Raw genomic sequence first — 14,775 nt, 5'->3', positions numbered from 1 at the left:
TCTATTCACTGCGTCACGAGCCCCGAAGGACGATCATGGTTGGATTTTTTGGCCTTATAAATCCCAAGTTTTCGTTCTTGTCTGCTCTTTCATTGTCGGGTCTGTACAAAATGGTATTATATATTATTTTTCAATAGAATCCTTTGAGATGAATAATTTGTGTATTTTTTATTTTTTTTATTTTAACAGTCTGCAAAAAAAGAAAAGAATAAATACACAAATTACTCATATCAAAGGATTCCAATAAAAAAATAATGAAAATAATGTATAACTTCAGTTCTGTTAATCGTAAAGTCTAGTTGCTTGTCTCGTATTGTAGCCAATGAATTCTTTCGTCTAATCTTGACAAGTTTGTTCACAATCAAAATTTGGACAGAATTTTAACTTCTGATTTTCTCAAATGTGAAGTATGGATTTGATTTTCTTGGATAACAGTAACCACCATGTAAAATCTCGGCCTGATTGAATAAATAGTTTTGAGTTATCAACGTTTTTATAGCATAACTTTATGAATACTTCATAGATAAGACCTTTTACAATCTTTACATTGTCATGTGGAGGTATGCAATCTCATAACTTACATTCTTGTTTTATTATTTTTTATTTATATATTTTTTTAAAGTTTTAATTTTAGCATTCAAAAAATTTATTTCTATATTTTCCTATATTATTTTTTTAATAGTTTCAATTTTCAAAATCTTTACGATTTACTAATCTCTTAATTTTAATTTATTTTCTTTTTAATTTTGTTTTGATGTCAGTTCATCCTCTTTGCTTTTTTAGAGCCAAAACCTCAGCTGAATCAGACGAGAGAGAATTATGAATTTATTCCAAATGTAATCATCAACGTTAAATCTGATTTATTATTAAACGTGAAAGAATTAAAGGTAAGCTTAAAACTTGTAAAACTGAATTCTTCTTATTTGTTGATGCATACTAGCATCTCTGTGAAGCTTGTTAATCGGTCAAGCTTAAGATTACAATAGTCTTTTCGTTTGTTATATATATATATATATATATATATATTGTTATATGGATAATTGAATCCATCTAGAAAATCTGTTTAATGGAAGGTATTATCTCCCTTGCCATAAGTTATTTTAAAAGATAATTTGTGCTGCTGGAGTTTTTACCTCAGCACCACAATCAACAATCTAGACCAGTGATTCCCAACCTTTTTTATATGGCTGCACATGATTGAGCTCTTTAAATTTTTGCAGTACACCTATCACAAAAAAATGAATATATTCTATTGAAAGTCTTTTTGCAATGAAATAATAAAAAATAAAGATTATATAAGGAAAATTTTTTATTCATATGAATAAATCATCAGTTATTCAGTATTTTCCCATAATCCAATTTTTTCTGGTTGAAATCTAAATTCTCAATACATAATATTAATATAATATTACATAAAAAATACCTATAAAGAACATGTTAATATTATAAACAAGATTGCTAAGTTCACAGTATCTAACAATTTAAACAAACAATTATCCATTTTATTTCATTGTTATATTTAAACATCAGTATTATGTAAGTAATAATGTGTAATTATTTATTAATACAAGTGATTACGGGCAAAATGAAAGCTGTTTTTCACCGATAACAACTTGTAATTTCTATCTATAACTTTGTGGCACTCCAGTAATTGTTCTGCAGCATAGTAGTTGAGAAACACTGGTCTAGATTATTTTTGTAATGACCTTTTCTCTGTTGATTGTGGAGAAATGCAGGTCCGGTGCAGTTCTAGGAGATTCACCCTCTCAGGCTTTGCCTTCTCTCTTTAAAAATGTGCTTTATAGCTAATCATGTAAGGAATGTCGACGGGGCTGCTCAAGTACTTTTTGCAGGTCAGAGTATTTCTCCTGGGAGACCGACTTTTCAATCCCACTTTCTGACTCTTGTGTCACATTTCTAACTGTGGCTGAGAAATAAATACCGTGATCAAGTGAGAAGTTGAAACAGGAGTATTTTCTAATACACAACTGAAATTGGCTTAGCAACAAACAATTGTCTCTCCTGATTCATTTGTTATTACGCGTGATAGAATTAAAGGTGAGTGTAAAACTTTTGAAACTGCATTCATTTGTAGGCAAAGATGTGGATTTCCCACTTTTTAGCAAAATTCTGCTTTTCTTTTTTATCCAGAAATCATTTAAGCCTCTTCCTATTAAGTTCTCTGCTTTTTAGCTGACATCATTTTATTTAATAAGAAAAGGCTGATTTCTGCCAAATTACTAAAGCCTTACCTCCTTATATTTTTGTCGCTATTTAGCTGGATTTTATTTTTTGTTCCCTTTCTTCTCTCTCACTTTATCTTTCTTTCTCTTTTCCTGTTTTTCCCCTCTTGGTCTTGTCTTGCTTTTCTTTTACATCTTTAGTCAATTCACCCTAAAAACTGAAAATGTTAATTTTGCCATTATGGTTAAGTCGTCAAATGATTTTTGAATCTGTTGTGATCATGTTTAAAATAGCATATTCTTTGATCTGTCATAATCAAGTTTGAAATAGCATATTCTTTGGTCTGACATCATCAAGTTGTAGTCAATCTTCAATGATGTCTAACTAAACAGAAGTTAAAGGAAAAAGATAACTAAATACAAATTGTTTTTTTAGTTTTAATCGCTGCTTATAAAGGCCAATGGGCTACCTAAGGATAGAAATTAAAATTGTTACATAATTCAACCTGCAAATAAAAATTATTATTGTACAAGTAAAAAAGATAATTAGAAAGAGAAAAGAATAAATTTTATTTACATGCTAATTCTATAGATATAACCCCAAAAATAGCCAAAATGTTGTAAGTTAAATTTTATGAAAATTTTACTCTTTATCCATTTTTACAGGATAAGTAGTCTAGTTTGGTATATCTAATATAAATGAACGGTGTAGACTTTTAACAATTAAAAAAAATTATTTCTTTTGATGTAACTTAAAGAGAATTTTTTCGTGAAAGTTGAATTTTATTTTTATTTAATTTAATTCCAGGAGAAACTCAATCCAATTGCCAAAATTGCCTACATTGATCTGAAAGAAGTTGATATGCAAGCTTATGTTCGATGTAAGGATCAGGAAAGTGCACGCACAATTTGTGATTCTATTTTTCCTCATTACAAGTTTTCTCTCTTACAAGGTAAGTCTTTCTTTCTCTCTCTCACTATTATTTTTATTTTATTATTTGGGAGCAGTGTACATGGCATATGATTCAGTCAATTTGGATTTAAATAATTATAAAAGAATTTTTCTCAAAATATTTTTCTTTTTATATTTTTTCCTTTAAATATTTATTTTCTAATTTAAAGAAGAAGAAAAAAAATTGGGTGCTTATGTTGACATAAACGATTATCCAGCGGGCATTAACTAAGCAAAAATAAGTATATTTTGCTAGAGACAATTTGGGCTGCTAAAATAATCCATCGAACAATAAAACGATTTTAAGTAAAAAAAAAAAAAAAATGACCTTGTCTTTACTAGAGCATAGTCCTGAAAATTACAGAGTCAGTTTACAAAAAGGAAAAAGTTTGAAAAATTCACTAAAGATTAAACTGAAAATAAATTAGCAATTCTAATTATTAGGAACTTAAATAACAAAAATGAATACATAAACAATGATCTCCACAAATTCTTGCGATCAGGGATCAATATGTGGTATGATTTTTTTTCATTAACAAGTTTATTTCATTTTTGTAGATTTAACATTGTTTTTTTTTCTTTACAAAGGAGTCACCACTTATCAAGACCTTGAGGCCACTCGAGGATAAGGGTTAATGAGTATCCGTTAGTCAATGGGATTATTACGTTGTAATCATAAGTAGTGGAAATTTTGTAAATTGGATTTGCTTGGAGGGGGGGGGCGGTTCATCAAGAACTTGTTTACGTGGACTTGAAGACATTCAAATTGTAGTCAGCTGGAAAGCAGGCAAATAGAAGAAAGTTCCACAGACATGCAGTTCTAAGAAAGAAGCTTTGTTCATGGAATCTACGTTTAAGTTTAGGCACAGATAAAGAGTGTGGGAAATTATTGATAGTGGTTTTGGCTAGACAAGTGTTTTTTGTGAAAGTTTGGTGAGGGGGGCCATAGATTGAAGCTCAGACGAGCATTTGCCATCAAAATAACGATAAAGCAGAGACAGGCTTGCAATGTCTCTTCTGTGGGAAAGAGGTTGCAGGGAAGAGAAAAGGGCATCCCCCACTAAGCTACAAAGTCTATTTTGAACTCTGTCAAGGCAGGATAAGCTGCTTCTAGTAGATTCTGCCCAGATGTGGCAACAGTACTCCATCATTGGCCGTACCTGGCTTTTATATAGGTAGAGAATTGCATCAGGAGTGAAATATCTACTGGAGTGGTAGAAGGATCCTACCATTTTTCCAGCAACCTTGGCAACGGATTTGATGTATGTGTTCCATTTCAGATCAGGAGTAAAGGTCAAGCCCATTGTTTATTTACTTTTGGTTTTGTGTACGTTAACAAGTTTAATTATTTTGTTATTTAATATTGTTTCATTCTTAGTTTGTTAATTAACTTGTTTTCTTTTTCGATTGATTAATTGTTCGGGTATAGTATTTGTGTATTATTATTTTTCATTTTTAGATTGTGAATTAATTTGTTTCCTTTTTGTAAACTCTTTTGGGAATTTGCAGGACTAACAACTCTTATGGAAATCATTATTCAGGTGTATTTTGCGCGTATTCATTTTTGTTATTATTGAAATTATGATTGCTGATTTATTTTTCAGTTTATTCTTTAGTGAATTTTTTAAACACTTTTCCTTTTTGTAAACTACCTTGACAATTTCTGGGATTAGTCTCTTGTGGAGACAAGGTCTTTTTTTATTTAAAATTGTTTTAATGTTCAATGGATTATTTTAGCGTCCCAAATTATCTTCTGCAAAATTTGCTTATTTTTGCTTAGTAAAAGCTAGTTTTCCGCCTAGATAATCACCTATGTCAACGTAAGTGCTAAAAATTGAAAATAATGTTTTTCCTTCCAATTTTTTCAATTTCTCATTTTTTTTCCTTCAGTTTATTTTTTTGTTAACTTAAACAAATAAATTTTTTTTTCTTTCAATTTTCTTTTTTAAATTGTTCAATTTTTATTTTTTTTAATTTATTTTAAAAACATTTTCTGAAACTTATTTACTTTCAGGTGAAGAAGAAAAATGGTACTGGGAGAAATTAAAAGCTGACAGAGATATGAAAATGAACTCGAAACATCGTTTAAAGAAGCGAGGCACTTCAAAGGTAACGTTTTTTTTTTTTTATTTGATCATGCATTTCTCTGCAATTCTGATCAACACACAAACATTCATGGGAATTGGGATATAATATTAAAAATAGAAAGCATATAAAGAAATGTGATAACATTCATAAACAAAAAAAATCCTAATTATAAAAATAGATTATAGTGTAATGGAATGTTCCTCGAACCTCACAGTGTGTTTGATTCATTGGCAGAATAAGTTGGTCATATTACTGTGGTGATCAGACATGGAAAAGAAGCATTGAGGCTGAGACCAGGGCTGTCAGAATGACATGGGCCAAGCTGAAGAGGACCAGCCAGAACTGAGTCCGTTGGAGGAGCGTTGTTGCGTCCCTATGTTCTCCAAGGAACCAAGAGGCCTAAACAAACGTTACTGCAGTGATATGACAAACTTTTCATCTTTTCTTCTTTCTGTCATTGTGTAAATTCTTTATTTTTCTTCTTCATAAACGTTATTAAAGAAACATTGAGTAATGAAATGTGGTTCCATATTCTTTAGAGTTTCCAGACTGCTGTTCTCATCTTGAATGTTATTTTTCAAAACATTTCAACCATCTTCTGGTGTATTTTGTCAAACTGTGAAACATTTCTGTCAAACTCTGAAACGTTTCTGTCAAACTCTGGAATCTCCACGAATTTCAAATAGAATCCTTTATTTAATCTAACCAAAGATGGCATAGCGGATAACATACTTTGTAAAATTCATTTGTAAGTTACATTCCTTTGGAGGTTGAATGTTAAGTGTTCACTGCACTCAAAATACAATTGCGAATTACTTAGCACTTCTACCCAGTCATGGCTGATGGAATAAGAGCAGGCTACCCCCATGAATTAAATAAAACATTCCATTCAAAATTTTCTGCAGATTTCGGAGTTTGACAAGATACACCTGAAGCAGGTTGGAGGTTACATCAACGGAAATGTTGTGAAAATAACACTCAAGATGAATGCATGAGTCCAAATAATACAAATTATCAATCCTCATCTAAAAAATTCACAAGTGCAATTGGGTTTTATAAATTTTTTTAGGGTTTTATTCTCTCTTTATAGCATAGATGTATATGAATAAAAGAAGCAGCTGCTCTCCAAAAGCCTGACTGTTCTCTTTAATTGTTCCATCGAAAGAGAAAGACTTTCTCCCTCCTCATTAACCATGTATGGCCATCTGCTTCCTGTGACATCACTGCCGGGACACATAGCTTTACTTGAATTCTAATTAGAAAATTCCATTTAACTAACATGTAAATTTACTAATTCTAATTTTTTTTATACATTATTTATTTTGTTACATTATATGTAACTACTTTACCTAATCCATGTGGCATAATGGTACAAGTGTTATGTTGTTCAAGGACCAACGAGTATATTCTGTCACAAAGAAGACCAAGAATAGGAAAGAACTTCAACTCACTTTTTAGTTTGTACAGCAACATTTATTTCCTCATTCTCTCGTTATCACTGTGACCTCTCTCACGTAATCATCTTCTCTAGCGTCATTCACACCTCACATGTGATCGCGAATGTTATTCACGTGTCTAACATGATCTCGTTTTTAAAGTCTTTATTTTTTCCTACCAATGACATCCTTTCACATACATTTGCATATGCGCATCCACAATAAATTACACAAGTATTCACTCATAGATTGAGAAACCAGGATTCAATCCTCAGTTGAGTCATACCAAATTCTTAACAAAAATAGTACATGCATGATTTATGATTTAAAAGATTACTGAGTACCCTTGTCCAATGTCTGATAATATTAGGTTGACGAGAAAGTTCTTGCGGAATTTTTAATTTTGATTTCAAATAAGATTTTGTTATAATACCTTTATTTTATATCTCATTTTAAAGAGCGTTTTTGCTCTAATTGTTTAAATTACATTCATTTTAAAACAATTATGTCTTCTTTTCAGAACATTGAATACAAGATAGAAAAAAAGCAAATTCTGCACAATTTTCTTATTTCAATTAAAGCTAGGCCAAAAAGCTGCTGAAACAGCTTGTGATATCAGCAAAGCGTTTGGACCCGGGAACCTTTACTTGAACACACAGAATAATTGTAACCCCTACAGAGCAGCTCAGGTGCATAAGCTCGAGGTTGAGATGCACCTGTAGCCGATACCTGTGGCGTCACCCGTGTTTTCGTCTAGTGGTCGAATTCGTCTTCGTCGTCATCAGTCGCTCTCCGGTTCCGCTTTCAAATCAGCTTCCAAACGTCACCTGGGCTATTGGAAAAATATATTGCATTCACAACAGCGTTTCCAATTAAAGAAAAGAAAGTCAAAACTTAATTGGTTTTCCTTAACATAGAATTGATTATTGTCTTCGACTTTACAAATAATAGTTACACACTGGCCTAGTCATGCAACTTAGGGGGCTGGCAGTTTTCTTTCCTTTACCAAGTTCTCCGTTCTTCATCTACCGTCAGTCCACGAGAAGGGATCAGCTGCCAGAGCGAAAAGAAGACCCCGATTAGCCAAGTGTCTCGTTTTTATCAAATCAGTAATTCCTCCCTCTGCCTTTTTGGAGTTATTCTTTCTTTTCCTCTCCCTCTCTTTTTTTTATCCTATAAATTTCTACTCCTCCTCTTGAACTTATCTCTACCCAATTTTTAACCCCCATTTGCACTGAGGTGTTTCTACTTATCAAATTAGGGGTGATTAGTCACCCCGGTCGAACAATGCTCGGCGGCGACCCTCACCCCCGACCCCCACCCCAAGCTGTCAGCTAAGATATCTGGGTCTCTTCATATCGCTCAACAGAGGTTTTAAAAACAACCTTTTCGTTGTTAACAGATATATAACAACAATGAGATAAAAACAATTATTTGTTTTTTCTCTTTCTGACAAAATCTCATAGACATTTCTGTTTAAAACAACATCAAACCATCATCATCATCATCATTAGAATTCAGCCATGCGAATTCCTCTGAATTCGTGTTGACTAGCAAGGTCACTTGGCATCGCTCGGTCCCCATGGTGGTTTAAGAAATTTCGTTGGAGCGATGAGAGCCTTGAAGATGATGAATGTAATGGTTAGCTATAAGATGCTGACAACGATCAATTAGTCGGAGCCAATCCACGCACAACTGTTTAAGAACTTGCTTCTGAATTAGATGTAATGTATACAATGATTTCCAACCACTTAAGAGAGATTGAAAAAACAAAAATCTTGATAAATGAACGCCTCATGAATTGAACTACAACTAAAAGAAACGTTGCTATGAAGTGTAATCTTCCCTTTTGCACAACAAGAATGACCCGTTTTTCGACCTGGTTGTAACTTGTGATGAAAAGTGGATTTTTTACAACAACCGACGATGCTCAGTTCAGTGGTTAGATGCTGATGAAACTCTACAACACTTCCTGAAACTAGTGTTGCACCAAAAGGTGGTCATGCTGACTGTTTGGTGGTTTGCAACTGGTCTCATCCATTATATTTTTTTGAATGCAGGCGAAACCATTACAGCAGAAAAGTACTGTGAACAAATGGATGAAATGCATCAGAAACTTTGACAACAATACCCAGCATTAGTCAACAGAAAAGGTCCAATTCTCCTCCATGACAATGCCCGATCGCACTTTGCTAAATTGACCCAGCAGAAGTTGAATGAATTGGACTACTCTGCCTTATTTGCCATACTCTCTAGACCTCTCACCTAACAACTACCACTTTTTCAAGCATTTCAACAACTTTCTGCATGAAAAATGCTTCAAAAACCTAAGTGATACCAAAAACACCTCCGTGACTTCATTGCCATCAGAACACAAGATTTTTACGTTACTGGCAGAAATACACTTGTTTTGCGTTAGCAAAAGTGTTGATTCTGATGGTGCTTATTTCGATCAGTAAATTTTTGTTGGAGCTAAGATATGTCCATCTGAATTTAAAAGTTTAAACTGCAAGAACTTTCTTGTCAACATGATATATTTACCTATTTTACTGGAGGCTTCTCTTACATGTGTGAAACAAAGACTTTCATTGATTGACCAAGTGATCTGTGAACCTATCAGAATAATCGCCTCAAGGAAAAGTTCTCAATAAAAGAACTAGCTTGTTAGGGGTTCTTTAGAGAAACAGAAGTCGGTGATGGATTGAAAATAGATATAAAGATAAAGAAGAAAATTTCTTCAATACAACTTCATCCAAAGAACAGAAGTACAAAAAGAAAAAAAAACTTTGTACATAATATTTTTACTCAAATATTTTTCAAGAGGTGATACCATTGGAGCACAAAAAGGAATAGTGTAATTGCAAAAATTAGGAGTGGATGGAATAAGAGTAGTCCAATTCATTCAACTTCTGCAGGGTCAATTTAGGAAAGTGCGATCGGGTATTGTCATGGAGGAGAATTGGTCCTTTTCTGTTGACTAATGCTGGGTGTTGTTGTCAAAGTTTCTGATGCATTTCATCCATTTGTTCACAGTACTTTTCTGCTGTAATGGTTTCGCCTGCATTCAAAAAAACTGATGGATGAGACCAGTCGCAAACCACCAAACAGTCAGCATGACCACCTTTTGGTGCAACACTAGTTTCAGGAAGTGTTGTAGAGTTTCATCAGCATCTAACCACTGAACTGAGCATTGCCGGTTGTTGTAAAAAACCCACTTTTCATCGCAAGTTACAACCAGGTCGAAAAACGTGTCATTCTTGTTGTGCAAAAGGGAAGATTACACTTCATAACAACGTTTCTTTTGGTTGTAGTTCAATTCATGAGAAAGTCTGCCAGTAAAGCATTACCACTGTTGACTAAGGGAATAGTTTATCAAGGATGTATATGCAGTGTGATGGTGTTCGGGAGAAAGGTATGCTAAGAATGAGCTTAAAAGAAAGAGTAATAAAGACCTAAGCAGGGATATATTATTTTGGAAGTCAGTTTCTAGAAACTGTCCAACACATGCCAGCATGTAAAACAAACATTAAAACGATGACTCAGTTGTGATCCAATAAATATCTACTATTTCTCATGGCAGGTTTTTCTTGTTTCTGACCAGACCAATCAATTACCCAAGTCTAAACATATGAGAAATTTACAAAGCAACCAGTCAGAATGCATGTGATCATTGTAGCATTGGACCATATTTGATGTTGTGAACACGATCGAACCGTGAATGACTTCCACAGCACACTAAAAATTTTCTTATGTAATCATTGACGAAGTGTTAAACATAAACTATTGATTAATTAAAGTGATCTTTTGAAGAACAAAGTTTGAGAACTCCAGAAATCTTGAAAAATAATTTTAAAATAGATGGCATTTTGAAAACCATGTATAAGATAAGAGAAAAATCCAGGTTGTCCTCGACGGTCGTACATCTAAACAATATGATATAAATGCGGGGGTGCCCCAGGGTTCTATCCTTGGATCTCTATTGTTCCTGATATTCATAAATGACCTCCCCGACAACATTGCCTCTGAGATGGGTATATATGCTGATGACACTACACTCTATGGCAGGCACGACAGGAAGACGAATGAACACATTTCTAAAGAAATGGCAGAAACACTAGAGGAAGACCTCCAATCTGTAGTGGAATGGGGACAAAAGTGGTTGGTCGCGTTCAATGCTGCCAAGACTAAACTAGTTTCATTCAATAATTACAAGAAACCCTCTCTACCACCCATAGCAATGGCCAACGACTCTTTATCTGAGAGTCCATCTTTCAAACTCCTTGGCCTAACGTTCACAGGAAACATGAGTTGGAACAATTACATTGAAGGCATTGCCAGGGCTGCTGCAAGAACGTGGGCTCTCTCTACCGTGCTAGAAAACTACTAACACCCGAAAGTATCCTGTACCTCTATAAGGCCACCATTCGCCCATGTATGGAGTATTGCTGCCATATCTGGGCTGGTGCATCTGCTACTAGTCTCTCGCTCCTTGACAAGGTTCAAAAGAGAGTCGCAAACCTGATAGGCCCTGAACTGGCATCTAAGCTTCAGCCTCTGTCCCATCGACAAAATGTTGCATCCCTCTGCCTTTTCTACAAGTATTTTAATGGTGAATGCTCTGACGAACTGCAATCACTTGTGCCCCCACGACGTGTGCACCCTCGACAAACCCGACAGGCTGCTAAATCCCACCCCTACACTGTAGAGATCCCTAGATGTAAAAGATCTTTTTACTCCAATAGTTTCTTCCCCAGAACCGCTAGACTCTGGAATTCCATTCCAGGTCCCTGCTTCCCCAACAGTACTGACATGCAGAAGTTCAAGTGTAACATGAACCGACACCTTGCTGCCCAAATCCCTACATAGTACCTCAGTAGTTGTTGCCCCTGATAGTAGCCCCCTACACCAAAGTGGCAATTTGCCTTGTTTGGGGTGAAAATGTAATAAAAAAAAAAAAAATAAAATAAAATAAAATAACTGCTGAAGAAGATGCAACAATTAATTTTATGCTCTTTAAGCACAAAAGTGTTGATAGCATACATGTGTAACTTATCTGCTGAGGTGGTATATTCAAATTAAAATTTTGTTCTTAATTCATGAAATTATATTTTTATTTTTTATTGTTTTTTTTTTTTATAATTTTGTCTTTGTTTTAATTATCTAAATTTTCTCTTCATTTTTATTTTTCAGCTGATGGAAAAAATTGAAAAACTCAACACAGAAAACACAAAAGTATATTTTGATGAATGATTCAAAACCATTTTGTCTTGAAATAAAAAATTTGTAATTTCTCAAATCCATTTTATTTATTTATTTATTTTTTTTGTGAAGTTAAACCTTATGTCATTTTTAATTCTGCTTTCTGTGTAGTGGAAGTCATACCTGTTTATATCTCTTCTGATTAATGTTTGAGTAATTTCAGTTTAATTTTAAAAGTTTATATAAAAAATATTTTGAAATGCTTCTTTTTTAGAATGTTTTTTTTTTTTTCTAAAATTGTTTTATATAATAAAATATATTTTAAAAGTTTACATAAAAATAGACTTTACTTTTAAGTATTTTTAATATCGTGTTATAAAAATATATTTGTATATCTTCTGAAAAGGAACCATTTTAAAGTAAAGACTAAAAAATATATATTTTGATAACATATTTTATTAAAAATATGATCATTCTGAAAAAGTATTTCAAAATGATGACTGTGTGTGTGATGACTTTTGTGTGAATATTTAAAATTAAACTGAAATTACATAAACATTAATCAAGAGACTTTTTTTTTTAGTAAACCCCGTCATGACTTCCAGTAAACAGAAAGCAGAAGTCAAAACGATAAGTTCTTTAACTTAACCGATTTATTTTTGTCTGCATAAGAAGTGCAATGAATTATGGGTAAATTGAAAAATGATAAATTTGTGTGCAAGAAGTATAAAACAATGGCTATGGTTTAGAATTCAGATGTGGACGAAGTATATTTGAATGGTGAAGATATTGAGGTTGTACATTAGTTGGTGGTACCGTTGGAGCACAGGGTTGTGCAAGTGCTAGTGTAATTGCAAGATTTAGGGGTATATGGAATAAGTTCAGGAAACTTCTGCCATTACTAATCGGCAGAGTATTACCACTGTCAACCAAGGGAAGAGTCTACCAAGCATATGTATTCGTGTTGGGACGATTAATCAGAATCAGGAGTCAAGAAAATGAAAACTTTTTAAGATATTGGAATCTGTATCAGAGAAAATTGTGCCTACTCTCCAATGCCAAAAACGATTATTGAAATTGTTTATGATTTGGATTTGTTTAAAACTTGATTTTCCATCACTGCTACTAAAGATAAAATGGTAAACATTTATTGATTAAAATCAATAAATGTTTACTTACAAATAAAATAAAAATCTATAGATCACCCACACAAATGTATTTTACAAAAATATATCACGTTTATTTTTATGGTAATCTAAAGAAAAACAACTCTACAGCTAAATATTTAGTGATTTTTTTTCAAAGAATCGGAATTGGTAATTGTATCAGAATCGGGGATTTAAAACAGAATCTGTAATTGTATCGGAATCAGGGAAAAATTTTGAAATCGTCTCATCCCTAATGTGCATGCAATGTGATAATGTATGGAAATGAAACCTATTCAAAAAGAGTTGAGGAAATGCGTTGCATGAAAAGAAATAATATGATAGATGTGTAATGTGAATTTTAAAGACAGGCTTAGATCTGATGACCTTAGAGGAAGATTAAATCTGCACAGTATCAGGAAATGTGTAGAACAATTGAGATTTGCATTTCTCGATAACAATATCCATATTTGTCTTTGCTATTGATTTAGCTATTCTGGTTACTTTGTTCTTTTGATCATCCCTTTGTAGTATCTCTGAAAACCTGGATTGCTCAGCCTCTTTTTTGGCTTTGTACATTACTCTTCTTGCACTGATGATTGCGTAAACATGAAACACTACTATCTGTAGGTAATTATCATTTAATTATAATTATCAAGAATACTTAAGGATGGGTACTGTCTGAAGTATGAACTAAGAGGCAATCAACTTGCGTTTATGCGATGTTCATGACTTCCTGCCGTTCGAACATGAATTATCTGTCTGCAGCTGAATTGAGAGTTTATTAGTTATTAATTCCCTTTATTCTCGTAGCAATTATTTGGTGACCCGGAGGTAGAGGCTTAGCAAATGGAGTCAACGGTGGCTTCCTGGCTGAATTCGGATCTCTCGACTGGCAGAAATTGTCATCCTACACTGATGATTGCATAAGTGTCTGTAGATGTAAAAGAATAATTATTATTTATATATACGGTATGTTTATTATACAAACATTATTGGTTACTTGTACCTTCACACTAGTGCACCAGTTCCATAATATTATCCCTTCCTTCGGTCTGATGAAGTAGTCCCTCTAAGTAGAGGTTCTACTGAAACATATGCAACCAATAATGTTTGTATAAGAAACATATTATATATGCTTGCTCTGTCCTTAAACACAGGAGTTTCTGTGGATTGACATCTAGGAAAAAACTATAAAACCATTATTTATATGTATATATATATATATATAAAATCCATTCTAAAAAAAGGTGGCGATAATCACAACTCCTGTATAAAACAATAAATTATACAAAGCGACATTAACCATTAGAATAAAAGGATTTCGAACAAACGAATTGGTAATAACTAGACACTGAATAAGGCACATTCCATCCACTTATATTTACTGAAAGAAGCAGCACCAATTTGTATAACATGTCAAAAACCTTACACACTGACAGGCTGTGAGGACTTTGAGCAGATCTGGCTGAAACACTACCAGGAAAATAACTTAATGGAGATCTTCAGCAAAGTCGACTCAGATAACATTTTTTTAAAGAATTATTGAAAACACTTTTTGCGCTCTTTTTTTGTTAAAGAATTATTGAAAAACGTTTTTAAAATTTGTCAAAACTATTTTGGGAATACTATGTATTGGATACGTTTTCTATGATGTTTGAAATTTTGTAATTTTGATTTTAATACTTTTATTTGTATACATTTATAAGCATATTTCTATTATATAAATTCAAATAAAAAAAAAACTTATTTAATTTTACAAATATTTTTAT

At 33.0% G+C, this 14,775-nt stretch overlaps 1 protein-coding gene across 2 annotated transcripts in view; it reads left to right on the top strand.

Annotated features, from left to right (window-relative positions):
- Positions 1–11,955, top strand: part of LOC145258246 (la-related protein 7-like) — a 53,532-nt gene extending 41,577 nt beyond the window's left edge. For both annotated transcript variants that reach the window (XM_080116221.1, XM_080116220.1), the window contains exons 10-13: positions 784–887; positions 2,992–3,136; positions 5,150–5,244; positions 11,850–11,955. In XM_080116221.1, the coding sequence (XP_079972347.1) occupies positions 784–887; positions 2,992–3,136; positions 5,150–5,244; positions 11,850–11,909 (404 nt within the window). In that variant the 3' untranslated portion in view covers positions 11,910–11,955. The remainder of the gene's footprint in view (positions 1–783; positions 888–2,991; positions 3,137–5,149; positions 5,245–11,849) is intronic.
- Positions 11,956–14,775: the final 2,820 nt, after the last annotated feature.

The sequence above is a fragment of the Euprymna scolopes genome, chromosome 33 (genome assembly GCF_053919585.1).
Source record: "Euprymna scolopes isolate OS-2025 chromosome 33, ASM5391958v1, whole genome shotgun sequence".
NCBI lineage: Eukaryota > Metazoa > Mollusca > Cephalopoda > Sepiida > Sepiolidae > Euprymna > Euprymna scolopes.
This window is presented reverse-complemented; position numbering and strand designations above follow the sequence as displayed.